The 26,774-nt window shown below is 55.1% G+C and overlaps 4 protein-coding genes across 12 annotated transcripts in view; 3 read left to right on the top strand and 1 right to left on the bottom strand.

Moving 5' to 3' along the window:
- The first annotated feature begins 35 nt into the window (after positions 1 to 35).
- Positions 36 to 12,717, top strand: LOC106860042 (histidine--tRNA ligase, cytoplasmic-like). The gene is made up of 13 exons (XM_014887700.2): positions 36 to 178; positions 846 to 935; positions 2,595 to 2,714; positions 2,892 to 2,987; positions 3,698 to 3,823; positions 5,771 to 5,878; positions 7,557 to 7,655; positions 8,564 to 8,657; positions 8,794 to 8,921; positions 9,005 to 9,247; positions 10,972 to 11,088; positions 11,438 to 11,584; positions 12,210 to 12,717. The coding sequence occupies exons 1-13, from the start codon at positions 101 to 103 to the stop codon at positions 12,267 to 12,269; spliced, it is 1,506 nt and encodes a 501-aa protein (XP_014743186.1). The 5' UTR covers positions 36 to 100; the 3' UTR covers positions 12,270 to 12,717.
- A 6,167-nt stretch (positions 12,718 to 18,884) lies between these two features.
- Positions 18,885 to 23,184, top strand: APBB3 (amyloid beta precursor protein binding family B member 3). The gene is made up of 12 exons (XM_088173876.1): positions 18,885 to 19,005; positions 19,920 to 20,110; positions 20,432 to 20,508; positions 20,739 to 20,796; positions 20,978 to 21,118; positions 21,448 to 21,575; positions 21,781 to 21,895; positions 21,979 to 22,066; positions 22,202 to 22,285; positions 22,422 to 22,537; positions 22,664 to 22,846; positions 22,948 to 23,184. Exons 1-12 carry the CDS (start codon positions 18,957 to 18,959, stop codon positions 23,167 to 23,169), a joined length of 1,452 nt encoding a protein of 483 aa, XP_088030002.1. The 5' UTR covers positions 18,885 to 18,956; the 3' UTR covers positions 23,170 to 23,184.
- Positions 23,185 to 23,295: 111 nt separating this feature from the next.
- SRA1 (steroid receptor RNA activator 1) lies at positions 23,296 to 24,979 on the top strand. Its single transcript, XM_088173875.1, has 5 exons — positions 23,296 to 23,377; positions 23,620 to 23,745; positions 23,961 to 24,178; positions 24,348 to 24,456; positions 24,563 to 24,979. The coding sequence occupies exons 1-5, from the start codon at positions 23,353 to 23,355 to the stop codon at positions 24,778 to 24,780; spliced, it is 696 nt and encodes a 231-aa protein (XP_088030001.1). The 5' UTR covers positions 23,296 to 23,352; the 3' UTR covers positions 24,781 to 24,979.
- Positions 24,980 to 25,580: 601 nt separating this feature from the next.
- Positions 25,581 to 26,774, bottom strand: part of ANKHD1 (ankyrin repeat and KH domain containing 1) — a 99,515-nt gene continuing 98,321 nt past the window's right edge. For all 9 annotated transcript variants that reach the window (XM_088173864.1, XM_088173865.1, XM_088173866.1 and 6 more), the window contains 2 exons: positions 25,943 to 26,116; positions 25,581 to 25,801 (listed from right to left, as the gene is read on the bottom strand). In XM_088173864.1, coding sequence (XP_088029990.1) covers positions 25,963 to 26,116 — 154 coding nt within the window. In that variant the 3' untranslated portion in view covers positions 25,581 to 25,801; positions 25,943 to 25,962. The remainder of the gene's footprint in view (positions 25,802 to 25,942; positions 26,117 to 26,774) is intronic.

Here is a 26,774-nt window from a genome sequence, read left to right as displayed (position 1 = left end):
CTTCGGCTTTTATTTACCCGCGGGGGCGGCGCCGCGCGTGCGCGGCGGAGGCGCGGGAGTCGCGCGAGTCGCGCATGCGCGAGGCGGACACGGACTCGCCATGGCGGAGGAGGCGGCGGTGCGGGCCCAGGCGGAGACCGTGCGGAGGCTCAAACAGGACAAGGCCGATCCTGACGAGGTGCGGGGCTCCGGGATTGCTGGGAATGGGGTGCTGGGGAGGAGGAGTAGGACTGGGAGCTGCGCGCTGGGACGGGCAGGGAATGAGAAGTGGAGCGCCGGCGGTGTTGGGATGGGGACGAGTGGCTTGAGGGAGCTGAGGGCACCGGGGCTGCGCTGGGAGAGCAGCTGGGCGGCGGGTGGGGAACTGGGAATACTGGTGTAGAGGTTACTGGGCTGGGGCTGGCGGCATTGAGAAGAGGATGGCAGTGCAGGGCTGGGAAGTGCAAGGGCTGAGGGTGCAGAGGAGACTCGTGGTGGTGATAGCGGTGTTAGATTGAAGGGAAGGATGCTTGGGAGAGTTAGGATTGGGAGGAGGATGCTGGAAACCGCTGGTGCATGGAGCAGGAGCTGGTGGTGGTGGAGATAGCTGTGGATGGTAATGGAGGTCGTGGGAGTCAGAGAATGGTGAGGATGTTTGCTTTCTGAACTAGGGGTGCTTGTATGAGAAATGGGAAGTACTGGAGAGGGGCAGGGAGTGTCCTGTGGTTGCTGAGAAACTAGGAATAGTGGGTGTATTGAGGAACCCAGGTGCACTGGGAATGCTGAGGTTGAAGGTACTGGGGAAGGCAGTGGGATGGGCCTGGTGGGTGGTCTTATCCCCATCTCCTTCCTCACTCCATCCCTAGATTGCTAAGGAAGTGACAAAGTTGCTCGAGATGAAGGCACAGCTGGGGGCAGATGAGGGGAAACAAAAGTTCGTGCTCAAGACCCCGAAGGTAACTCCCCAAAGCACACTCCTGTGCCCCTCTGTGTGCGTCCTGTGCCCCTCTGTGTGCATGTCCTCCCTCCCATACACGCACCCAGCACCCCTCCTATATCTGTGGGCAAAAGTCCAGCACGGCCACACCTGCCTTTGTTCGCATTTCTGTTTTCACTTTCTATTTTAGCAGCAAGGGGGAGAGGGATGGAAACATCCCCTGACAGCATTTAACCCAGTTGCCCACCACCTTAGAGGCTTCTGAGTGCTTCTGTGACATTCCAAACACTGCTGGTGTGGTCAGGAAATTCCCTTCTAATCAAGCTTTATTGTATCTGTCCAGTGTAAGAGGGCTCATATCTGCCCTTAGTCTGAGGGGTTTCTACTGAACTGGTCTGGCCAGCTACTGGAATTTCTGTGTCCTCTTGTGGAAGGACTCTTCCTTTACAAGTAATTTTTCAGTCTCCAGGCCCCTAAGAATAGTGTCCATAATGCAATTTCTGCTGAAACTTTATAACCTGGATGTTTCATCACTGGCAGCTGATCAGAGACCACCTGCTTCCATGCTGTGGCATGGAGACAGTTATAAATATGTTCACAAACAAACTAGGCTATAGTGATGCTACTGACATAAGAAATCATAGAAACATGGAATGATTTGGGTTAGAAGGACCTTAAAGCTCATCTCGTTCCACCCCCTGCCATGGGCAGGGACACCTTCCACTATCCCAGATTCCTCCAAGCCCTGTCCAGCTGGCCTGGGACACTTCTAGAGATGGGGCAGCCACAGCTTCTCTGGGCAACCTCACAGGGAAGAATTTATTCCCAATATTTAAATGTCTCAAAACTGTTCCTTTATCCATTTCCTTTATAGTAATTGCAGTGTGCTGCCTGGAAAGTGGAAGGGTATTTCACCGTTTAAAAGTGTGGAGAAGGGGATTTTGCAGCCCTGTTGAGTGCCAGAGAAACTCAGTTGAGTTTCCAGCCTATCTCAGGCTTGTCAGTGGCAGCTGAAGGCCACCTGAGTGATCTGTGTGTTGGGTGCTTCCTCCTGCCTAACTGGTTTTATAAAGTGGAAGTTGGAGGTCTCGCTAATTAACAATGATTTATATCTGAGAGCATAAAGATGGTCACTGAAATAATTCAGTGATCTTTGCCACCAAGAAATAGAAAGGGTGCATGGCCCTGTGAATTGTAGGCAGACATTTCACAAGTGTTGCATTTTGAAAGATGATTTTTCTCTGTGTTTGGAAATTGCAGAGCTGATGGTTGTTCCACAGTTTCCAGAGCATGTGTGTCCTCTGTTTCTACCTTTGGGGTGGCTCACTGGGCAGGGGTCTGGCTAATATAGGTCTGAATCAGAGCTGAGGATAGGTCCTGGTTGCACTGTCAAGCTCAAAATCACTGAACTCTGTCTGCTGGATCTGTTTTATCTCCTTTGTTTCCTGTATTGTGAAACTCCTGACTTAGGTTTCACTCTGCAGACCTTGGCAGACTCTCAGCTGTGTCCTGATGTTTTCCAACGTTTTTAGTGCTGTTTACCAATATCTGGTATTTGTACCTGGTGTCTCTGGCTTTGTTAGCAATATGGCAGCTTCTTCATATTGCTTCTAGCATCTTTCTCATTTCATGCCTCTAACCCAAAGTGCCCTCTGCTCCTTTCCTTCCCTCATCCCAGGGCACCCGGGATTTTGGCCCCAGGGAAATGGCCATCCGTGAGAGAGCCTTCAAAGCCATCATCTCGTGCTTCAAGCGCCACGGAGCCGAGGTCATTGACACGCCGGTGTTCGAGCTGAAGGTGGGTGAGGACACAGCAGGTTGGCTGAGCTGGTGAGGATCCTGCAGCTGAGAGTGTTGAGGGTTGAGTTTCCTTCTCCTGTTCCTAGGCATTCTCCCTTTCCTTGTTTTTCTGTGTGCTCCAGGGCTGATCCCTTGTCACTGAAGGTGCTGTTTGTTCATGTGTTGTTTTTTGTAGGAGACACTGACAGGGAAATACGGTGAAGACTCAAAGCTCATCTATGATCTCAAAGATCAGGGAGGAGAGCTGCTGTCCCTGCGCTATGACCTGACAGTATCCTGCCACAACTGGTGCTGAGGGACCTTGTCTGTTCACCTTTTGGGGCAGCACTGTCCTGAGGGGGAGGGAGGACCCCAAACTGACAAGGAGAGCATGAGCAGGCAGTGTGGTTCAGTGGGTGCAGAACTCTTGCTTGGTTATTTACTCTGCATTGCTTCTGTTCAGTGAAGGAATGTTTAGAATCATGGAATATCCTGAGTTGGAAGTGACCCCAAGGATCTTCGAGTCCAGCTCCTGACCCTGCACAAGACACTCCAGCCAAGTGCCTGAGAGCATTTTCCAAATGCTCCTTGAGCTCTGTCAGGCCACAGATACTTCCCTGGGGAGCCTGAGCCCGTGCCCAACAACCCTCTGGGGGTAGAACCTTTTCCTAATATCCAGCCTGACCCTCCCCTGACACAGCTTCATGCCCCATGTGTGTGGAAGTACAGAAGATCTGTTCCGTTTGGTTTCTCCCAGGAAGAGTTCTCAGAGCAGGCTGCTGCTCACATGAGACTGAGATCCAGCCTGAGGTGCTGCTGGAAGAAGCCTGAAGGGACACTTGGAGGCAGCGTGTGTGGAGACCCTGGGGGGCTGTGATAAGTCCAGATGCCTCTTTGCCCCAGGGGTGCTGGGTGGGAGACAGTGAGGACCCAGCACTGCCTGTGACTGATAACTGGGGGGGATGATCCCTTCTTGTTGCCATCCTTAACTCTCTGTCTCAGGTGCCCTTTGCTCGCTATCTGGCCATGAACAAGATCACCAACATCAAACGTTACCACATTGCCAAGGTGTACAGGAGGGACAACCCGGCCATGACCAGGGGCCGCTACCGCGAGTTCTACCAGTGTGTGAGTCTGGCTGTGGGCAGGGACACTGCTGGGACGGGCTGGGGTCTGGGCAGCTGTGTTACCCTTCCCTGTGGCTGTGGAAAGCTCTGAAGGATCCACTAATCTCCTTGGTGTGTCCTTATGAGTGTGAAAAACAACTGGAGAGTGGGCGTGACAGCTGTGACACGGGGCTGGCGTGGTGTGGAACTTTGTCATAGAGCCCCCAGGTATCACCTCCTTTGCTCTGTATGGGAGGGCAGCTCCTTGCTGTGTCTCACAGTGTTTGCTGGATGGGTGGTAGGGAAGAATTTCCTGATCCCAAATCTAGCAACAGTTCAGCTCTGGGTGTGTTAGCAGGACATACAAACCAGGCAAGGCAGTAGCATAGGCTACTCCCTTCCATGTTTTTCCCTTCAAAGGAAGGGAAAACCCAGAAGCCAAATTACAGAACAAATAACAAAGCAATTTCCTTCCTGGCTTTCTTGCAAGTAGCCCCAAGGAACAGCTTTGCTCTGCTCTGCTCTGCTGGTACACTCCCCAGGGACTCATATTGCAAACAATTTTGTTTTGTTTGAGAATATTCCTACTTCATCATACAACTTCTGGGAATACCTTCTAGCTTTGGCTTGTGATTCCTGTTTCCCGATGACTTGGGGTCATTGCCTCCTGCCTCATCTCCTACTCCAAGATCTCACTCCTAGAACAGCTAGAAATGGTCTTCTAATATCCAGGCTAAACTTACTTGTATCTGATTGTTTCCTTTCTCTCATTTAAACAGTTCAGCTCTTAAAACAGTAACTGTCATCCCTTGATATGTATTCTTCCCCTTTCCCAGGTAAACATTTGGGAAATGTTTAAAATCTTCCCCTCCTTAAACCACGTAAATCAAGGTCTGTTACCTTTTTCACTTTCTCTCCTTGGAGATGTTTTCATTCTTTTCTCAGCCTAGCACCTTTTCCTTCAGCTTTTCTTCAATATAATTCACCAGCGCTGTTTTTTATTCCAGTGAGATTTCATCTGTGCTATTTACAGCGATATCATCACTTTCCTGACTTCCTATACACTTCCTGTACTTCCTTACCCAACTTTCCCAGGGATTGCATCAGCTCTTTTTGGACTCAACTAATCAGGAATTTTAACTATGTGATCCCATCTCCTCCTCCAATGCCCCAGTTTATTTGGAGAGTTTGGTGAAGCCCCATTGAAATATATCCACATAATGAAAATTATTCTTGTACCTGAAATCTCACTGAAGACTTTGCATTTGGGGATTCCTAAAGAGGAGTTGAACAAGGGCTCTCTTGTTGCTTCTGTGTTTTGTTTCTCTCTGAACACTGATGTTGTTTCCAGTTGTGGCAGACCAGCCTATTAAACCATCTTGATGCTGGGCTTTGGTTCTTCTACATGCTGGTTGATCTGGTGATCCCTGGTGAGGACCACTCAGGGTTCCTGATTCCTTTTTCTGTCTTAGCAGTTGAAACTCTGGTTTTGCTTCTCTTGCCTTCCCTAATCATTAACTTGATTGGCATGTGTATTAAAAAAAGCACCCTAAGAATCAAGGCCAAACACTTGGCATGTAGTAAATAAAATACTAAATGAGAACAGTTTTTTTCCTCCCCTTTCTGGTTCCTTTGTTCTGTTTATTTACTGCTGCTCCTCCTTTCTATTGTATTTTGAGAATCTCTGTTTCAGATTGTCACACAGCAACTGCTGGGTCAGGGAAGCAGGTCACAGTGTACAAACTCTTTGAAATGCAGTGGGCATGAGAGCACTGCTGCCTTCCATGGTAGAGATCCTAACCCACATCCTGTCCCTTCTGGATTGAATCTGTAAGGGACAGTGCTCCCTCACATCCCAATTCTGTTGGGTTTTGTATACAAGCTGCTGTTACCAGTTGTCTATTGAAGCTGTTTTTCTGCAGCCATGCTGTGGTGCTGAATTGCTCACTGCTTTTTCCTCTGCCTCCAGGACTTTGACATTGCCGGGCAGTTTGACCCGATGATTCCCGATGCCGAGTGCCTGAAGATTGTGCACGAGATCCTGAATGACCTGCAGCTCGGGGACTTTGTCATCAAGGTGAGATTGGGTGGGTTCTCTGTGCCAAGTGGGAAGCAGTGGTCATTGTTCTGTGGTTTTACACAGCAGTACCTGTTCCCACTCTAAGGCCTGACCCAGAAGTTTGTCCCTCCTCTCTGCCTAGAAGCAAATGTGCTTCCCCCTTGTGCTAAAGATTGGAACTCCACTTGGATTTGCTTTGAGCTGGGAACGACAGGAGTTTTCCTGAGGCTGCAGCTGACCGTGTTCTCTCCAGAACTAACCACAGTCCCTTGCAAAGTTCCAGCAGCCAGCTAGGATGATAGAACGGTCTGGGTTGGAAGGGACCTTAAATATAAACCAGTTGCATTACCCTGCCACGGGCAGGGACACTTTCCACTAGATCAGGTTGCTCCAAGCCCTGTCCAGCCTGGTCCTGAATGCTTGAAGGAATTGGGCAGTCACAGCTGCTCTGGACAACCTATGCTGCCAGGGCCTCACTGCTCCAGTAATAAAAAATATCTTCCTAATATCTATCTAAGCAGGTGATTGTCATATTCACTGCCTGCAGTAAAACAGGCTCTGGTCCAGGATTCCTGCCCTCATCCCAGCTCCTGATGTCCCCTTAGCAGGGGCATCTGCTCAGTGTGTGTGGTATTGCCAGCAGACTCCTGCCTTTCCACCAAGTCCTTTTTGGAGCTGAAGCATTTTCTAGACCAGGAGTTATACCCTACTGTAGGCTGAGCTTGCTATTTGCTTCCAGACACCTCTGTTCCCTTAGGATGGCAGCAAATTGTGCTCAGATGTGTAAGTGAAGCAGGACGGGAAGGGTGCACAGGAGCAGGAGAGCAATGGGTAGGAGTGCTGAATGCACAGGAAGGCAGGGGCATCTATGAGAAACCTGGAGCTGGGCCATTCCTGGGCACTGCAGGCTGGATGCTGTGTTCCTGTTGCAGTCCCATGGGGCAGGGATCAGGTACTTCCCCTTGAACCTGTCTGGGGTGAGATGAAAGAACTGGATGTTTGGGCAGTGGTAAAAATGTGGCTTTGAGGATTAAAACACTCGTGCAGTAGGGAGCAATAGAATAACCTGCCTGTGGTTATTTTTGTCTCCCACAAGGCACTTTCTGGTTCATGTTGATGCTGGAGGATTCCAAATTCCTGTGCAGTTTCTTTGTTTCTAGCTAATTGTAGATATTCTCACAACCCGTGGAAATGTTGAACCCAGCTGAGTCTTTGGCCTTAATTATGTATTCTTACAGAGCTACAGAATTCACTATACTATAATTAAAAAAAACCCCTCATTGAGGATTTAACATAATCAGATGTCCCTTTTCTCTTATGCTGATAGTGTAGGGTAATATTCAGAATTCATCTCCTTGTCTGTGGTGTGTTCCTGAGCTGTTTTTACATGTCCACATGAGGGGATTCATAGGCCCTGATGGGTTTTTTTTCTCTGTTGAATGGAGGTGCCTGTGGCTCTAGAAGGAAATGTGATGACTCTGCCCAGGCTTGGTAGATGTCAGTTGTGCTATTTGGTCTGCTCTGGGAAGCTCAGCTCCCCATGAATGGGAAACAAATTGCAAATAGCAAAAAACACCCTTGACAGACATCTCCTATATTCTCTTCCATGCTTAAAACTGCAGGGGAATGAAGCAGGACACTGCTGAAGCATCTGCTTGAGTTGATAATTCCTGATGTGCTGCTCCCTTTCCCCCAGGTCAACGACCGGCGCATCCTTGATGGGATGTTTGCAGTTTGTGGGGTCCCGGACAACAAATTCCGAACCATCTGCTCCAGTGTTGACAAACTGGATAAGGTATGGGCTGGAGCCCCAGGCTGCATCTGCTGCTGCTGGAGTCTCAGGGAATGAACCATGGTACATGAGAACTGGCTGGAAAATGCTGATAAGCACGGAGTTGTTCTCAGCTTTCCCTGGAAGGGATACATGCAGGGCACAGCATTTACACAGGAATTTTGTTTTGTTATCCACTATCCCATGAGGTCCTGATAAAAGGAAAGGTGGGAGGGCAAAAATGCTCTTCACATAGGAGGTTCAGTATCCCAAACCTTCACTTGCTCAAGGTGTTGCTGCTTATGGACCAGGTTCATGAAAACCTGCACCAAATTAGTCTAGGGCATGTTAAAAACAACAGCTTGTGGTCATGGTTCTTTGTTGAAGGGTGAACTGCCTTTTCCTATGGAAGAATCATCAGATGGGCAGTGAGAAGGGAGCATTTGTCTTCCTTCTGATGGGATCACTTCCTTGTGATTTATCTCAGTGCAGCTGGATGTGATCAAGACTCTGGTTCTCTTTGACCCCTGGTCGGTGGGGAGATGGCAGCATTTTATGCTTACATTCGTTTTTTTCCATTACCCAAGCAATACCTCACACATTTCCAGGTGATTCCATGACCAGCAACACTTTCCTGAGTGGTCTTTAAGTACCTAACCAGGGAAAGCACAGCAGCAAGATGGCTCTTAGACTTAGTGGTTATACAGTGCTGATATTTGATTCTGGCCAGAAATCAAACTAAAAGTATTTTAAAGTGTTGAGAGACAAACAGGCTGTGCAGAGGTACAAGAAATGGAGTTATGCACACATGACTGTGCTCTGAGAGCTGCTAATTCACTCATGCACCTTCTAACCATGAGGATGGGATTCTGCCATGCAGAGGAGAGCCTGTGTCCCTGGTGCAGTGGCTGATGCCCTTCTCTCCCCTGCAGATGCCGTGGGAAGAAGTGAGGAGTGAGATGGTGGAAGAGAAGGGGCTCTCTCCCGAGGCTGCAGATCGCATTGGGGGATATGTCCAGCTCCATGGTGAGCACCACGGGGTCGTGTCCTTGGCCTCGCTCTGGGCTGGGGGTGGAAGGTGCAGGGCACACACCTGGCTGGCTGGGACCCCGTGCCAGGCGCTGCTGCCCTGGCACACCTGAGGCATGGCTGGTCCCCACAGGTGGGCTGGACCTGATCGAGCGGCTTCTCCAGGACCCAAAGCTATCCCAGAACAAGCTGGCCAAGGAAGGGCTGGGGGACATGAAGCTGCTGTTTGAGTACCTGACCCTGTTTGGCATCACAGGGAAGGTGAGGAGGTGTGGGGACACGAGGGGGTGCTGCCCTCGTGCCCCCCGAGCACCCAGTGACGGGGCCACCCTTGTTCCCTGCAGATCTCCTTTGACCTGAGCCTGGCCCGGGGCCTGGACTATTACACAGGGGTGATCTTTGAGGCTGTGCTGCTGCAGCAGGAGAACGAGCACGTGGAGGAGCCGGTCAGCGTTGGCAGCGTGGCTGGAGGCGGCCGCTACGACGGGCTGGTGGGGATGTTTGATCCCAAGGGCAGGAAGGTGCCCTGTGTGGGGGTCAGTATTGGGATCGAGCGGATCTTCTCCATCCTGGAGCAGAGACTGGAGGTAGGTATTAGTAGCTAACTTTTTTTTTCCTCTGTCTTAAGTCAGAGTCAGGATTGAAGCACAAGAGGCAGGATTTTCGTGTTTGGACTTAGTTGTTTATTAATTCTTATCTGTAGTACAGTGAGTGCTACAGCACTTCTAGTTAACAACCTAAAAGCGAAAAAATGTCAGTGGATCTCGCTAGTTACAAGATCTTTGAAAGGCAAACAGTCCAGTTAAAAACTGGCATCTGTATTATTTATACTTTTGACCCAATGATCAAACACCTGCGACCCACACTGCAGAACTTTCTATCCATCCAAAAACTACTGCTTAAAACCAAGAAGAAGGAACAAGAAGGAAGAAAAAGACACTGCTCTAGAATGTCCATCTTGTCCCACACCTGTTACTGTATTCTAAAACTCCAAATTCCAAACCCTTCACCATGTGATATTACACACTTCTAGCCAAACTACACATCAGTGATCCCAACTCCATCACTCAATTTTGGAAGCCCTCTCCAAGGCCTTAAGTCAAAAGCAGTGTTCTTTTGGGGATCAGTGCCAGAAGGCCCAGAAAGTTCAAAACTCCCAGGCTTCAGGGCTCCAGCAAGTAGGTTGGAACCTAACCTTTGGTGCTCAGCTAAGCATGGTTAATTCCTCACTATAGCAGATGCTGAAGTGAGTGTTCCTTGCCCCAGCTTTTGGAGAAGCCAGCCAGGCTTCTGCTGTGCTCTACATCAGGAGTCAGATCCAGGATATCACCTCCAGTTCTCTCTGGCCTGGCAGGTCATATCTGGGGCTCCCACTGAAGATAAAACCCTTCTTCCCACAGCTCTTAGACATGGCTTCTCCAGCTGGAGGGGGCACTTTAATCCTCAGCAGGGGCAGGTACCTCAGCGTTCACCACTATATTGGCATCCGTGTGAGCCCACGTCCTCCTTGTTAAGGCAGCATTGTTCTGCAAGGGAGGCAGCAGCCTCACACATCTATTCCTCCTGCCTATGGCACTACAGAGACCAGACAGGGATCACATGTTCCAGGGCAGGGACTGCAGTGCCTCTAGGGGATTCCCAGAGAGTTTTTTCCTCTCCCCCCTCCTCAAAGTTGTACTGTTCTCCATCCCAATCAATGGGTGTTAAATAGCTCTTTGTAAGCTCCTGGAATGTGGCTACACGTTCCCCTCCCCCAGAAGTCTGCTGTTGGTTCTCTTTTGGCAGCCAGACACAACTGGAATTTCTAAATAGAAACTGAATTCCTCCCCCATCACCTCCAGTCCTGGCCAGGTTTGTTCCTTTGCAGGTGACCTTTTAAAGGCTGTGCCCTTCAGCAAGGCAGCAGGGAAATGCCACATGGAGTATCCAGCATCTGCCACAGGGGCTGGTGGAGCATTCAGCTTGCTGCTGTTTAACCCATAGTTAGAACCTCAGCTGTAGAGCAGGCAGCTGCCTGTGTCCACCTCCTGGGTGTGTTGCTTCTGAGTTGCTTGGAGCAGATATTTAGGAGGCCCTTGGGTGTGGAGAAACATGAGGGAGGATGTGTTAAGTACACATCACAGAAAATTGTTTCAGCTCTAGGATGGGATCTGTGGGATCTCCCTGACTCTGAGTTAATGCTGCTGATCCCTCTGAGCCCAGTCCTATTCATTGCTAGACTGATGGAGCTGAGTGCTGACCCATCCTGCTGGTAGAATCTCAGGTGTCTTGGTATGTCTGTGCCATCTTTTGGGTCTTGTCCTCACTTTAGGCCTCTGAGGAAAAGGTCAGGACAACAGAGACACAGGTGCTGGTGGCCTCTGCCCAAAAGAAGCTCCTTGAAGAGCGACTGAAGCTCATCTCTGAACTATGGGACGCTGGAATCAAGGTATGACTGAGTAATGGCAAAGTCAAGAGCTGCCTGGTTCACTCTCTGTCCAGGAATGAACTAGATCTGGCTTTGGTTTGGAAAGGAGCAGGTGGGGAGCAGACTGCCTTCCTGAATGGAGCCTTCCTCTTCTCAGTGTCCCAAATCATGAGCTCTCCAGGAAGGGCTGGGCAGCAGGACTTGTTTAGCCCTATAACTGCAGGGCCTTGTTGAACCTGGTGCCCTGCCTTCTCCATGAGCCCATCCTGTCCCCACCACACAACCCCATCAGACTGGCCCAGCAGTGCCTGAAGGGGTCCAGTGAAACATCCCAGTTTGATGAAGGTGCTGTGCTCTGGCTTTCTCCCAGGCAGAGATGCTGTACAAGAAGAACCCCAAGCTGCTGAACCAGCTGCAGTACTGTGAGGACACAGGCATCCCTCTTGTGGCCATTGTGGGTGAGCAGGAGCTCAAAGATGGAGTCGTCAAGCTACGGATTGTGGCAACCAGGGAGGAGGTACGGTGTGTGGCATGGTGGGGTTGGCTATGTGACCCTTCAGCCCAGCTCAAAGCAGCCCTCCAGACCCACTGGTGTTTCCAGCAACTTCTGTAACACCCCATATTTCAGTTCCTTGCCCCATGCACCTTCCTGGAGTCATGAAGTGCTGTTGTCTGTAGCTCTGGAGAGTTTCCTATCCCGTGGCCTCCTTGAGGAGCCTGGAGGGGTGATTCAGTGGCACTCTTGGAATGAGTGAGACGAAACAGAACTTGGTTAGCCCTGAACTGCAGGGCTGCTCTGTGCCTGTTGTCTCAGGACAGAGTCCCAAAACAGGCAGCACTGAAATCAGTGCATTGGTCACTGGCTAAGATCAGTGTGTAGGTCACCTAGATCAGTAGCTTTGGAACAGCAAAGTGTGGGAAGAGCATCATTCACCCAACCATTATGCAGGAAAGGGCTTATTGGGGTTGCTGGTGCCGCCTGCTCTTACAGGTTCAGCTCTGTGGCTGCTGCAGCCCACTCAATCCCTGTAGAGAGACTGGTGACACCTTGCTGTGACCTCCTGAGACACAGGGCCACCACTGTGGTGACAAGTCAAGCTGCTGGAGTTGTATTAAAGCAACTTTTTGCTCCTTCTGTGTAGGTCAATGTTCGCAGGGAGAGCCTGGTGGAGGAGATCAGGATACGAACGAGTCAGTGTTAACCCCTTCGGGTGCATCTACGTCTCTGCTGGATTCTGCCTGACACATTTCCTTCTGTAAATGCCTTCACCGGGCTGTGCAGCAGTGGGTGGGGTATCAAGGTGACTTTGAAAGCTGTATTTATTCTTGTCTTATGCCCTTCATTACTTGGTGGGAGCCAAGAGGCTGCACTGACTCCTGTGCCATGCCCTGGCCCTTGAAAATGTTGCTGGAAAGATATTGTGGAGGTGGCTCTAGCAGATGCCAGCCACACATCTGCCGCAGTGACCCACAGAGCCCCATGTTGGCAGCAGATCCTGGGGGTTTGGCTGCAGCTTCTTGTTCCCGTCACTTTGAATAACAGTCCCACCCCATCTCTCTGCTCTGGCTGCAGGGGGTGACCTTATCCCCAGCAAAATGTAATGGCGCTGCTCCCAGATCCATAATAAATCTGTCTGTCCCCTGCTGTGACTCCTGTCTCTGCTTGCTGCTCCGGGCAGGGATTTGCTCACCTGCCTCCTTAAGCCAGAGCTGTTCTTTAAAGGTCATTGTTGATGTTTCTGCAGCAGTGATGTTTCCTCCTCCCTCTGGGTACCCCTAATGCTGCCAACCCCTGTGACAGGTGCAGACCCAAGACCCCACAGCAGGGTGGAGCTCCATGAGTGACCTCCCAGCCACGGGTGTGACAGGCTCTCCAGTCTCCTGTGGGTGGCTCAGGGCTCCCCACAGCCCCCTTCACTGCTGAGCCACATATTTTGCTTGATGTCCACAACCCAGGCCAGTTTTTAAATCATGTAGACATGAATAAAGGAACAATGTGTTTGTGCATAAAAGGGCAAGATAAGACAGGGCCGTGGCAGGGAAGGCAAGGTAAGAAAGGGCTAGGAAAAGGTAGAGCAAGGAGGCAGAGACAGAACAAGGCAAGGGAAGGAAAATTAAGGCAAGCAAGGGGTAGGCAAGGCCTCCCTTGTCCCGTGCGCCGATTGGTTTTAAGGGGGGCCTTGGGCGCGGCGCTGCAGCCCCTCCGCCACTGAGGTCCGCGCCGCCGCACTGGCACCAGCCGGTCCTGTGCACCCTATTTATACCCTCCAGCACAGCGCAGCTCGGACCAGCCAATCATAGCCTGAGGGCATGCCCAGCCCAGCCAATCACAGTCCAAAGGCATGCCCAGCCGAGCCAATCCCGGCCCATCTTTTCCCGCCCCGCTCTTCCCTCAGGCCCTGTTCCCGCGGCCGCCGCTCCGGGGGCTGATCGCGTCCGCTCGCCGCCGTCTCCTCCTGCCCCAGGGAGAACTCCCGGCCGGGACCTTAACGGGGAAAGCCCACCGGCCCTTCCCGGGCCCCAGAAGCGCCTGGCAAAGGGCTGCCGGCTCCCGGAGCGGCGCCTCAGGCGAACGGCGGGGCGGGGCGGGGCCGGGCTGAGGGGCCGGGCCGCGACCGTGATGGGACAGAGCTGATAAAGGCGGGCTGGGATTGGCTGCCTCAGGCCGGGATGGGCGGGGCTTGGCGTCTGAGGGGAGCCGGAGGTGATGGGGCGGTGGCGGCGAGGGCGAGTCCCAGAGCCCTTCCCGTGGGCCCGGGTACCTCCGGGCGAGGCCAGGAAGGGCTCGGAAAAACAAGGAACAGGCTGGCAAGGGAGGGGTTGGTACAGCAAGGCAAGGGAAGGAAATCAAGGCGTGGGAGGAGAAGGCAAGTGGGGCACAATCGATGGAGGGACAAGGTACAAGAGGCAATGCGAGGGAGTGGTTGAAAGGCAAGGTAAGGCAGTGCAGGGGAGTGGCGCAGGCTCGGAGCAGCATGGCTGGAAAGCTGCCCTGTTGGAAAAGGCCTTGGGAGTGGTGGTTCACAGTGCTGAACATGAGGCAGATTGTTCCCCAGAGGGTCAGGAGGCCAAGGGCATCCTGTACCTGCTAAAGTGTGACCAGCAGAACCAGGCCAGTGACTGCCTCGCTGCCCTGGGTGAGACCAAACCTCGAGTGCTGCATTCAGTTCTGAGCCCATCACGGCAAGAAAGACTTTGAGGAGTTCTTGGCACGTCCAGAGAAAGGAACAGAGCTGGGGAAGGGTCTGCAGTCAGTCCTCTGAGGAGCAGCTGGGGGGCTGAGATTGGAGAAAATGAGATTCAGAGACCTTCCTGCTTCAACTCCCTGAGAAGAGAGTGGAGATCAGACTCTTCTCCCAGGGAACAAGGAACAGGATAAGAGGAAATGGCTTCAAGCTGCACCAGTGGAGGTTCAGGTTGGACATCAGGAAGAATTTTTTCATGGGAAAGGTGGAGAAGGCTGGAACAGACTCCCCAGGGCAGGGCTGAAATCACCATCTCTGGAATTGTGCACAAAACCACTGGACCCAGCACTCAGTGCTCCAGTCTGCTTGATAGGGTGGTGATTGGTCACAGGTTGGACTCGATGATTTTGGAGGTATTTTTCAACCTTAATGACTGCATGATAAAAAGGGCAAAGAAGAGCCTTTGCTGATCTTTTTCGCTTAGAATGTTTAATTACATTTTTAGACATTCATTTCTTTGCAGTTACACTTTTCTAAAGGTTGTGCATGTCAGCCTTAGGCTGTTGAAATAAAAGCTTTCCAGCAAGGTTAAAACTGGGAGCACAGATAATAAATATGAATTGAACCTTTTTAGTAAATGAAGCATCTACTTTCATCATTAAAATGAAAACAAACCCAGATTTTTTTGTTGTTTTTTGATGGCTCTGGTAGCAACCAAAGAAAAAAAGAACAAACCTAGTGCAACACAAAATATGAAACCATGCAGTGATTTCAGACTTTGCCTCAGTGGGCTGATTAACTGTTTGCAAATGCTTAAACTTGTGGAAATGTAGGTGATAATCTGTATTTTACCTTCACAATAAGGCCAGTGGAGCTTCCTCTTCATAAACTGCTGAATATTGAATAGTCTTCAACTTAGAAAATTAAAATTAAATAGTGTCCTTATTAAAAATTATTTAATGATCATTAATAACACAAGGCACTAATTCTTATCTGGTTTAAATGAAGATAAAAGAGATTTCTGTAGTTGAAGTTTGATGCTGATGCAACATTTCCCCCCATATATTTATACAGCTTAAGGCTTACATGTTTCCTTGTGATGATTTTTAGCATGTACCTCAAGCCTTTACTCAACTATTAGGTGGTGGAACTAATTAAAAAGAGAGCAGTACTGCTGCAATGGAGGTCATTTAGATTTTAGTTTAAAGCTGCAAAAATATGCTTAGAACCCTTGGCATCATTTCACATCACTAGAAGGAATCTTGTTAATTAGCAAAGGAAAGCAGCCAATTAGTGCTGGTGATCCAGTGGTTGAAGAGTTGCAAAGTTCTGACTCATTCCTCCACTAACGAGGTAGCTAAAGCTGAGTGCTGGTTCTGGGAAGCATCAGAGCTCTCCACGAAATTAGATGAAGCCAAGAGCAGCATTTATTAACACTCAACATTTTAGCAACTTCCTTTGAGAAGTACTGGTTCCTTATATTAATTGTTTGTGTTCAGAGTATGTGCACTTCAAACTGGCAGGGAATTGATTTCCTCATCCCCTGTCCCCACCCCCGGGCTCTCTGAGATGAATTAGTGGTGGGTGACAGCAAAATGTAAATGTGTTATCTGAGTGTGTGTGTGAAACAGCTTGAGAAATTGAAACTGTGGATACTTCTGCACTCTGTATTATAAGAGAGGTGTGAAATGATCAGAGGATATTAACAGCATTTCTTAAAAAAAAACTTACAGAAGAGGCAGTGCTCCAGAGAACGCTGGGATATGGGATGGAACTGCACGTACCAATTAAATCCATAGTGCCAGTAGCTCACAGCAGCTCTGCAAATCGGTGCTGTTTGCATGAACCAGGCAGTAAAACAGAAAAAAAAAAAAAGGCTTATTGGAATTACAGTTTCAAATGTGCTACTCTGGGATTTTTTTCTGCTTTTCAAAGTCTTGATTCCACAAATTTAGGGGGTTGATTTAGACCTGTCTTAGTTCATCTTGTTGCCTCTTCCTTTCATCTCTGCTTGACTTGCACAACTGAGGTGGAAATAAGTGATGGTGGAAGCACAGAAACAGCTTAAACTGTGTTTTTTTCTGCCAGGTGGGGTGTTGGGACAGGGATATTTGATAACTACAGATAACTGAATCTGGGCTACATAGCATGATCTTGGTTTTCCAGTAGCTGGGAGGAAGGTAGTGGAAAAGCAGAATTGCTACCTAATATTTCACTTGATTTCTTTTATGAAGAGTTTTCATAACCTGAAAATTATTGATCTGTCACATCAGAAGTCTTCTTCTCCAGAGTGTATGAACACATGAACCAGAAAAGTTACCTGATGGAAAGTGGATATTTTCTTTGAGGGTGACTGTCTTTTGTCTCAGGAGCAGTGCAGAGAGAAACCTGGTATGTTTATGCCCTTGAAATATTACATATACAAAAGATCTGGTTAGGAGTCAAGTGTTCTATTTTGTTGTCTTAGGTGAAACTGAGCTGGATATGTTGAGATCTGAATCTGATTTCAGCTATGGAGTTTTCATGGCATGTAATGAGCCTCTTTAGGAGCCTTTGGATCTGCAATTCAAAGATCTGAGAACCCAGACTGCTCCAAGGAAGCCATGAGAGTTGTTTTTTCTCTTTCTGAGGGAAGTGTCAGAGGGGCTGAGAGATCCCCTTTATATCGTGAAGAGATCCACCTGATGATTGTACTAGGAAGATAAAATTCAATATTTACAAGGAGAAATCTTATTCTCCCTCTCCAGGATTCCATTATTCAAGCCAGAAGAAGAGAGTTTTGGTTTCTAGCCCAGCACCAAAAATGACATTTGTCACTGTACTTCTACTCCAAGCACAAATCAAACAAAACCAAATCCAGAAAATGAGTAAGTTGTAGAACTACAAGATTTGTCATACCTTTCCTTGAAAAGTATAATGGGTGGAGGCTTTCCTTATCCTTATCCTTACACTTTCCTTATCCTTTTCCTCTTGTGAACCACCAAAATTTTCCCCACTCTCACCCAGACAGCTCTGAACAGGGAGCACCACTGCAGAGAAGAAATAAGATTTAATGAGGGTCTAGGACAGCCTGCAGTGCTGAAACATGCTGCTGAGGCAGTCCAGCATATCTACCACTGCCTACACACCACCAGAACATTTTCTCTCTTTTTTTTCTCTCTTCCTATGCTAGTCCCTCCCTTTCCCCTTCCCATGAAACATCCCATATGCCGTTTCATGCAATCCATAGGTTCTGCTCTGCACCATCCCCAAATTCTCCTCCCTTGCTGTAAGTCTTTTATCACCAGGGCCATCATGGTCCTTAAGCTTCATGACGTTGCCAGGAGAGTTGCCTTCACCTTGGTGGGCTTGGATGAGCCAGAAGAGGAGTGGGGACAGTTTGTGTTGGGGTTCTTTGTTCCCATCTGATCAGCTGAGTGTGGTTTTTAGAAATGAAATGTGTGTTGAGATAAGGACAAGGAGAGAAGTGCAGCAGAGGATGTCAGAGCACTACCAGTTACCATAATAAACTGGTTTTTGGTAGGGGAAACTGGAAACTGGAAAAGGTGGAAATCTAGGGAAAGCAGAAGTCAGGGTGAGACCTGTCACCCCTCAGACATATCTGAACTCGGGAGCCACGAGCCTCCCCTGCTCTGCTGTGTGGGGTTGGGTTAGAGAAATAATGGCCCAAGGTGCTTAAATCAAGTGTTAGAAATCTGAGCAGCTCTGGACAGATGAAGAAGAACAAACCTGTATCCAAAAAAGCAGCTGCCACTAGGAGGCAGAAATTATTGTGGAAAACTGCAAAACTGGATTATGGAGCTGGTGCTGTTCTCAGGCCAGGTGATCAAGATTAAAATGTATAAAGGAGAGGAGAATATCTCACAAAATCAGAGGCATGTTATCCCATGGAATGCATGAATGAGGCCAAGCAAAGAGGCAATGCCTCACTGAAAGAGAGGGACTGAGCATGGAAAATTCATTCTGCACATCCAAAAACTGGTCTGAAGAAGAAAAGGTGAAGAGGCCATGATGGACTGTCTGGATAAGCCACCTCTAGCAACTCATCTTGGAATATTTCATCAGGCACCTGTAGCTTGGAAAGGACTTTGTCCTGAGCAGTACTCAAGGAGCTCCATGGGGAATTCAGGTGTACAACAAATATTTCCAGAGCTTCTGTTCCTGTGTACTGAGCATTAGTCAGGATAGAACAGAGAAAAGTCTCAAACTGGAGATGCAAAGCTCTTGGGCCCATGGAGAGAAGGGAAAGGTAACCAGCACAGAAACTTGGGTGCCTTCAGCACTGACTGATGGGGGCTGGACACAGATGGAGGTAATGAATGGAGAACGAACATGGGATAAGCGTGGGTGGAGAGGAATGATGGTGATCTGTGGGGACAGGGAAGGGAATGGAGAAACCCTAAGAGTGGATCCAGGGGAAGGGAACGAACCTGAGGGCACAAGAGGCTGACCTGGCTCTGCTGTCTCTCGCACTCAGAAACCTTTCCAGCCCCAAAAACCCTCTTTCCTCCCCAGCAACATCCCAAGGGCCCGGGACACCCGCACCCTTTTCCCATCTCCGTCCCGGCCATCCCCCGCTCCCCCCCGGCTCTCTCCAGCCCCCGCCCCCGGCCCGCCCCGGTCCCGCCCCTCCCGCCGCAGCCGCCGCGGTCCGGGGCTGGGCAGGCGGCGGCGGGGGCGCCGCTCCGGGCGGGCGGCGGGGCCATGCTGGGCAAGGACTACATGCTGGCCATCGTCCTGGTCAACTGCGACGGTCAGCGCGGCGAGCAGGGAGGGCACGGGCACAGCCCACGGGGTCAGGGGCGGGTTGGAGGGCTGGGGATGAGTTGCGGGACCGGTGCCGGGTTGCGGGGCCGGTGCCGGGTGGTGGGGCCGGGGTCGGGCTGCGGGGCCGGGCCCCGAGGGTGGGAGCGGCGGCCGCGCCCGGAGCTGTCCGCGGTGCTGATCGGGGCCCGCGGCGCCCGGCCCGGCCCGGCCCCGCCGCTCCCCGCCCCGCCAAGGTCGCCGGGAGCCCACCCGGTCCAGGGGCACCTCTATATCCAGGTCTCCCCACCCCCGGAGCACCCCCACCCTGCCACCCCCGGGACCCCCATCCCTCGAGAGCCCCGCCCGACCGCACCGCCCCGGCCGCTCGGAGCGCACCGCCCCCGCGGGCCCGGGCTCGCTCCGGCCGTGCTGCGCCACGGGCTCGAGTCGGTGCCCGCGCAGGGCTGGGGGTGCGGGGGCCACGGCTACCGCACCCTCCGGCTGCAGCCCCCGGGGCACAATCCGCTGCCCGGACCCCGCCGTCTGTCCCGGCCCCTTTCCCGGCCGAGGCCGGGGGAGCACCGGGCTGGCGGCCGCGGGCCAAGCCTGAGCCTGGGTGCCCCGCAGGGTTCCCGGCCTGGCAGGCCCAGGCTGCCCCTGCCCTCTGTGCCCTGCCGGGGTTCCGCTGTCCCCCCGGGAGCCAGCGAGGCAGTTCCCTGCACTGGGGTCTGCCACCGCTGCAGCCACCCTGGCATCGTGCCATGCTCCCTCGCCAGGCTCCTCTCCCAGCCCATATGCCCAGCCACGCATACAGAGGCCACTGCAAAACCCTTCTGCTGCTGGGCAAAGCTGTTGGCTCCTCAGGGCAACTGGGGGATCTTCCTCCCCACCCTGTATCTCACACACTCTCTCTCTGCACAGACAACCTCTGGAGTGACCAGAGCCTGGAGACAGACCCTGACCTTCCCCCAAGCTGGAGGAAAATCTGTGACTCTCTGGGTACCTATTACTGGCATGTGCCGACAGGCACGACACAGTGGCAGCACCCTGCACGCACCACTGGCCCAGGAGGGCACACGGAGCCTGATGGAGAGGAGGCACTCCAGGGAAGGGTAGGGAATGTGGGCAGGGGTGTGAGGGCTGGTGTTGGATTCCACCCCTGGCAGAATCCTGCTGAAGGGCCCTCTGGACTGGTCCAACCTCCTGTTGGAGCACCTTATCTGTGTGACCCTGAAGTCCTGCTCAGCCCCATTCTGGGGTTAAGCCCTTTGAAAGGCTCCAGCAGGTCCCCTCCTAGGGCTCATGATAGTTGGACTCATCTTGACTATCCAAGATGCTCATAAGCTTGTTGCTGTCCTGGGAGGAAGGGCTCCTACCTGATGCCTCCTGACTGCCTCTCTTGCAGCTGTCACCCCTTTCCTCTTCTCTCCCAGGAATGCCAGGGCCCTGCAGCGAAGCACTCGGCAAAGGACCGGCCCATTCCCAGCCCCATGGCTTCACTGTCCCGGAGGTGGGGCTATCCTTGTGCTTTGCTGGCTTGTTTGTGGGGTACCACTGATCCTTGACCAGCCCTGGGTGCTGGGCCCTGGTGCTCCCCCCCCATGCTGGAACCAGCAGGACCATGCTGGGCACTCCCATGGGATGCTTCCCAACTGCTGGTTCCAGGGCATCCTGATGCTTCCCTGGATGCCCCAGGAGCACACAGAGGGAGCTTTTCCTCACTGCCTCATCCCTTTGCAGGCACTCACTGTCCTGGCATGGAGATGACTTCCAGCACAGCGCAGAGCCCGACTCCAAGGTACTGCACCCGCCAGCTTCACTGCCGCATCGTGGGCTGTGCTGGCACAAGAGGAGGAGGGTGGCAGCTGGCAGGGACGTGGATGGGAGCCAGAGCAGGGGTGACCACTCTGTCATGGTGAGGCGTGCAGGATGGAGGTGGCTGTGCCAATGGCACTGAAGCCCCTCGTGTCTCTGCTCAGTGCTTTGCTGTGCGCTCTCTGGGCTGGGTGGAGATCCCCGAGGAGGACCTGGCACCTGGCAAGAGCAGCATTGCTGTCAACAACTGCATCCAGCAGCTCTCCAACAGCAAGGGCCAGGGCGCTGCGGAGAACCAGGGTGAGGTAAGAGCCTGGGATGGTGCTGCCAGGAAGGGTCCTACCCCAGGGCCACTGTTGCTGAGGCTGGAGGGGAGCAGGTGGTAGAGTCAACTCTCTCTCCGATGGTCCCGGGTGTAGAGCAGGTGGGTCTGACAGGGCTGTTCCTTGGTAACAGTGCCTGGGTGAATCCCCACACATGGGAATGGTAGCTGGGAAGGGGAGGGGAGGAACAGGGCTGACCCCACAGCTGGGGTGGAGTAGGCTGGTGGGGAAGGGGTTTGCCTACACCGGGGCTGGGTGCTGGGGATGCCCAGGCTGTCTGCCAGGCTGAGGGAACCACTGCCCCTCTGCAGGGCCAGGACCTAGTGATGATTCTGAAGAAGGACACCATGAGCCTGGTGGACCCCCTCGACCGCAGCCTCATCCACCGCCAGCCCATCCTCAACATCCGTGTCTGGGGTGTTGGCTGCAACAACGGCAGGTGCCAGGGGCGAGGGCAGAGCTAGGGGCCAGGGGGGTGGCTCTGCCCTCTTGGGGGAGGCACCCCAGCATTGACCTGTCCCCTCTCCTCCCTCCCGACTGCCACCGCGGCTGCAGGGACAGGTAAGGGTGCACAGGGCTGGGGGGCAGTACAGGCAAGGGTCTGCCTCTCTCGGGGTCTCACTGCCTTGCTCATGGCCTTGCAGAGACTTTGCCTTTGTGGCCAGTGACAAGGACACCTGCGTCCTCAAGTGTCACGTCTTCCACTGCAATGTGCCTGCCAAGGGCATCGCCAAGGCTCTGCACGAGATGTGCTCCAAGGTGGGATGCACACCCGGAGGGTGTGAGCATGGCCTGAAAATCTTGGGTGGGAGGGGAGGCTCCGGGACCCCCGTCTCTTGCAGATCGTGGCTGAGCGAGCTGTAGCGAGCAGCAGGCTGCCCCGCGCCGCCACGCTGGAGCCCATCTCTGCCGAGGACCTGCCACTGCAAGGTAGTGGCATTTCTGCCACGGTCCGCCTTTGAGCCAGAGCACTCTGGCTTGTCCGGCTGTTTCCCTGGGCTCCTTGGGGATGGGGGGGACACAGCGGGGGACACAGGAGTAGCCCCACCTCTCTTGTCTTGGCAGTGGATATCCTAGAAGCCGTGAGGCAGTCGATGCAGACCTACGAGGCGCTGTACATCGGCAGCCTGCCCGTGCCCAGGGCCATGGGTAAGCGCCGCTGCTCCCCCGCAGCTGGGGGACGCCCAGGAAGCTCCCCCGTGCCGTGGGCCGGCCGGGCAGCCGTGCCCTGCCCCGCACCATGCCCGCAGCCGGGGCCGATGGGATGGGGTGTCCCTCTTCTCAGGGATGGATGTGTTGAACGAGGCCATCGAGAAGCTGACGAGACGCCCAGGGCGGGAGAACTGGACGCCCTCCCTCATCTACGTGTCCGACACGGCCATGAGGGTGCACTCAGCGCAGGTGGGGAGGGGACAGGGGGCTGTGGCCGCAGCGGGCACGGCGCTGCCCCCGGCAGAGCGGACCTGGGGGGCGGCAGGGCTGCCCGGGCGGCGGCCAGGGCTGGATGGGCCCGCGGGGTCCCCGCAGGAGCCCGAGGAGGCGGCGCACATCTGGGAGTGCCAGGTGCGGTACGTGACCTTCCTGGGGGTGGGCCGGGACGCGCACACCTTCGCGCTCATCGTGGACACGGGGCGACGCTTCCAGTGCGCGGCCTTCTGGTGCGAGCCCGACGCCGGCACCATCTCGGAGGCAGTGCAGGCCGCCTGCATGGTGAGCACCGGCGGCGCCGCGGTGGAGACGCGCAGCCCCGGGGAGGGCGGGGGTGACCCCGGTGCCGGGTTTCCCCCGCGCTGCCTCTCGTGTCCCCGCAGGTGCAGTATCAGAAGTGCCTCGTGGCCGCAGCACCGGGTGCGAAGGCGAAGAGCGCGGCTGGCCGGGGCCGGGCCGGGCCGGCGGCCGCGGGGGACTCTGCCCGAGGGGCGGCCAAGGCGGGGGGGGGCGGCGGCGGCGCGGGGGCCGGGGCCCGCAAGCGGGGACTCTTCTCCTTCCTGGAGGTGTTCCGCCTCCGGCGGGCCCTCCTGCACAGCCCGTAGCGGGCCGGGCCGGGCCGGGGCCGGGGCCGGGGCCGGAGCCGCCGGGGAGGAGCCCCCGGCCCCAACCCCGACCCCGGCCCCGGGCGCGGCCCCCGGCGGGGCGGGGACAGGCGCGGCCCCGCCCCTCCCGCCCCTCCCCGCCTCACGGGCCGGAAGGGGCGGGGCCGGGCGTGACGTGGCGGGATGGCGGAGTCCTACGTGAAGCCGGGTGAGGGGGCGCGGGGCGCGCGCGCGGCACTTCCGGTGCGGGGGGGTCCCGGTGCGGGACAGTGCCCGGTGGGAGCGCGGGGCCGCGCCCGGGGATCGGCTCCTCCTTGGTCCGTGTGTGGGGGGGACGCCGGGGCCGTACCGGCCGTGGGGAGCGCCGGGAGGGACGTGCCGGGGGGGGTCCCGCTTGGCGCGGGGGCTTCTCGGTCTCCTCCGGTCTCACCGCGCCCTTCACTGCTGCAGGGAACCAGGAGCGCGGCTGGAACGACCCCCCCCAGTTCTCGTACGGGCTGCAGGCGCAAGCCGGGGGCTCCCGCCGGACCCCGCTCACCCGCCGGGCCCCCGCCCCGCCCGCGGGGGCACCCCCAGGTCAGCACCGCGGAGCCCCCGCCTGTCCCTCACCCTGCCCGGCCTCCCCCTCCGGCTCCCGGCGGAGCTCCAGGGGCCGCTCCCCGCCGGGATCCGCGGGGAACTGCGGCAGCCGCGGTGCTGGGGGCGGAGGAGCCGGGGCTCTGGGTCGCCGTTCTGCAGGGCCCGGTGTCAGCTGGGTCCGAGCTGACGGGCTCGGCACCTCTGCCCTGCAGGTGCCTCCCCGGGCCCGCCCAGCGCCCCCGCCGACCCCGCAGCGCCGCCCCCCCGGGCGCTGGGGCCGCCCCCGCAGGGTTCCGTCGGCGCTGCCCCGCGGGCCGAGGCCCGGCCGAGCGCGGCTCCGTGCCCGGAGCAGGAGGAGTGCAGCGTGTCCGCCGACACCGTCCTCGCCCCGCTGCGGGCAGCCCTGGACTCCTGCCGGGCCACGGTGCAGGTGAGGCTGCGGCCCCTCCCGCCACCTCTGAGCCCGCGGTGCAGGAGGGATGGCAGCCGGGGTAGCCAGGCAGAGGCTGCCGGGTTCCAGGAGACCTCGGGGGGAAGAGAGCCGCCCCAGAGCTGGTGGGGGCACATCCCCCTCACTCCCAGCTCACCTCTGCTTCCAGAAACAAGTGTGCAATGACATCGGGCGGCGGCTGACAGTGCTGGAGGACGCTTGGGCTCAGGGGAAGCTGTCGGCACCAGTGAGGAAGAGGATGAGCCTTCTGGTGCAAGGTATGGGTTGAAGGGGGTTGCAGCCGCCCCAGCAGCAGGCCCTGGGGCAGAGACACCTGCGGGACGGTGGATCCTGCGCCCCTGACGGGGTCCCCTGTCCTGGCAGAGCTTCAGCAGCAGCACTGGGATGCAGCTGATGAGATCCACCGCTCGCTTATGGTGGACCACGTGAATGAGGTGAGCCAGTGGATGGTGGGCGTGAAGCGCCTCATCGCTGAGACGCGGGACCTGCCCACCGGAGAGACGGACGGCAGCGCTGACACCGAGCCCGCGACTGAGCCCGAGACTGAGCCTGCAGCCGAGCCCGAGCAGGAGGAGCCCTGACACCAAGGACGGGGCTGTGGACTGTGAGCGGGGCAGCCCCTGCCCAGGGCCACCGGCACGAACAGAGCCCCTGCTGCTGGAGGGAGTCTGCACACCCCCTCTGCCTCCCAATCCTCATCCAGGAAAAGGGGATTTTAATCATTGCGACATTTTAGTGGCGATTCATTATGTTTAATAAACAGCACCAACCTGCCCCCTCCCACAGTGTTCCTGAGGGTTCTGGCATTGACATGTCCAGGGTCAGTACGAGATGGGATTGCTGGGTGAGGCCCCGGGGCCCTGACCTTGGCAGGGTACTCTTAGCCAACAGGATGTCAAGGGAAGAATTAGCAGCATCTGCCTGGAGCAGGCAGCACTGTGTGTCCGTGCTGCACCGGCTGGCAAAGCTTGGCCCCCGCATCTGACAGCGGGGGGCCTACAGCATCCCCAGAGCCCAGCCCTGCTGCAGGAGGGGTCTAGGGTGGCTGGGGATGCCCATGTGCCAACAGCCCCTGGCATGACCAGGGTTTGTGCTGCAGCTCCTGCTGTCTTGGCACAGCTCAGAGCTGAGTCTGGAACCCAAGAGACCTGGGTGACCTCAGGGACAGACACATGCCCAGTCAGGTGTCACCTGCTGTGCTCCCCCTGTTCACAGGACAGCCTCACCAGCTACCTCCAGCACAGCTGAGAACAGACCCCCAGGCCCTCACCACCCCCACCTGCAGTGTCACCCTCTGCACCCTCGTGGTGCTGCTCATCTCCCCTCCCTGGGGCTTAGGACCCCACTGAGCCCCAACAAAGACACACACCATGTTAGCACAGGGGTTTCACGGTGTTTATTGATCAAGCATGAGCTCCTAGGCAATTGCACCAGCCACTTGTGCTAGAGCCTGAGGTGTCACACGTCCATCCCCAGCATCAGAGAGGGCTGCAGCCAGCTGGTCACGGTGCCAGCACCTCCACGAGGCCCAGGAACAGGCCCAGCCATGGCCTGGAGACGGGGAGATGGAAACTCAGATGTCCATCTCAAACTGGTCTTGATCTGCATGGATGGATACAGGACCAGGGTTAGGATGGGGCTGGTTTGGCAGGCAAAGGGAGCAGGAGCTGGAACTGGGGCCAGGCTGGGATTTCACCCTGTCCCATGCCCCAGGCAGGTGGTCCATGGGCAGGGGCTGCTCACCTGGCATGGCCTCTTGGCTCTCATTCCGCTCCTTGAGCTCCTCCAGCTTGACGAGGCTGGACTGGGCCAGGGATGTGACACCGGGGGTCTGGGGCAGGCAGCAGGGAGGGGTCCTGGCCGCGGGTGAATTCTTGCACTCCAGCAGGAACTTGCGGTCGCAGATGATGCGGGTACCTGCCAAAAGCAGGGGCTGTCAGGCACTGCTGGGCCTGGCCACCCCCGCCCCTGAGCACCTCAGCCCAGAGCAGGGGGTGGGACCCAGTGCTCGGCCATGGCTCATGGACACATCTGGCTCTGGAGCCACCACATCTGGCTTCCCACAAGGCAGCCTGTGACACCCATCCTGCCCAGCACCTATTCCCCATATTATTCCTCCTCTTCAGGCTCCTGGAGCTCAGCAGGATGCAGCACAGGGGGTCCAACAAGCCAAGGGCTACCCCATGGTGGCCAACATGGGCCAGTCCTGGGGCACACAGCCTGCTGGCCAGGCAGCACCAGCTTCATGTGGTGCCCTGTTCCAGGGTGGAGCAGCAAGGGCTGGGTATCCCACGGTGGGCACCCTGGGGACCCATTCCCATTGTCTCAGCCAGCCACCTGCTGTTCCCTGCAAGAGGACAACAGCTGTGTTCCATGGGACATCTCCTCCTCCAGCCTGCTGGGTGTGCAGTGTCCACCCGGAGCACACTCTGCCTCCTCCCCATGCTCCAAATGCCTGAGGTCACACAAACCTGTGTGCCACGTCTGCAGCCCTGCTGTGCCCTGCCCACCCCTCCCTGCAGCCCAAGCTCTGGCAGTGGGTGCAGCCCAGGGTTCCAGGGAGCCCGGAGCTGCT

The sequence above is a fragment of the Sturnus vulgaris genome, chromosome 15 (genome assembly GCF_052056855.1).
Source record: "Sturnus vulgaris isolate bStuVul1 chromosome 15, bStuVul1.hap1, whole genome shotgun sequence".
In the NCBI taxonomy this organism is placed as follows: domain Eukaryota; kingdom Metazoa; phylum Chordata; class Aves; order Passeriformes; family Sturnidae; genus Sturnus; species Sturnus vulgaris.
Note: the sequence above shows the minus strand (reverse complement) of the source record. Positions and strands in the feature narration are given on the sequence as shown.

Bases quoted from the DNA above. Each gene is read 5' to 3' on its own strand.
- SRA1 (XM_088173875.1), top strand. From the start codon at position 23,353: ATGGCGGAGTCCTACGTGAAGCCGG. The intron at 23,378-23,619 runs GTGAGGGGGCGC...TCACTGCTGCAG, and splicing joins GGAGTCCTACGTGAAGCCGG to GGAACCAGGAGCGCGGCTGG. The intron at 24,179-24,347 runs GTGAGGCTGCGG...CTCTGCTTCCAG, and splicing joins CCTGCCGGGCCACGGTGCAG to AAACAAGTGTGCAATGACAT.
- LOC106860042 (XM_014887700.2), top strand. From the start codon at position 101: ATGGCGGAGGAGGCGGCGGTGCGGGCCCAGGCGGAGACCGTGCGGAGG. The intron at 5,879-7,556 runs GTGAGATTGGGT...CCTTTCCCCCAG, and splicing joins TCGGGGACTTTGTCATCAAG to GTCAACGACCGGCGCATCCT. The intron at 11,089-11,437 runs GTATGACTGAGT...GCTTTCTCCCAG, and splicing joins TATGGGACGCTGGAATCAAG to GCAGAGATGCTGTACAAGAA.
- APBB3 (XM_088173876.1), top strand. From the start codon at position 18,957: ATGCTGGGCAAGGACTACATGCTGGCCATCGTCCTGGTCAACTGCGAC. The intron at 20,509-20,738 runs GTGGGGCTATCC...ATCCCTTTGCAG, and splicing joins ATGGCTTCACTGTCCCGGAG to GCACTCACTGTCCTGGCATG. The intron at 22,847-22,947 runs GTGAGCACCGGC...GTGTCCCCGCAG, and splicing joins CAGTGCAGGCCGCCTGCATG to GTGCAGTATCAGAAGTGCCT.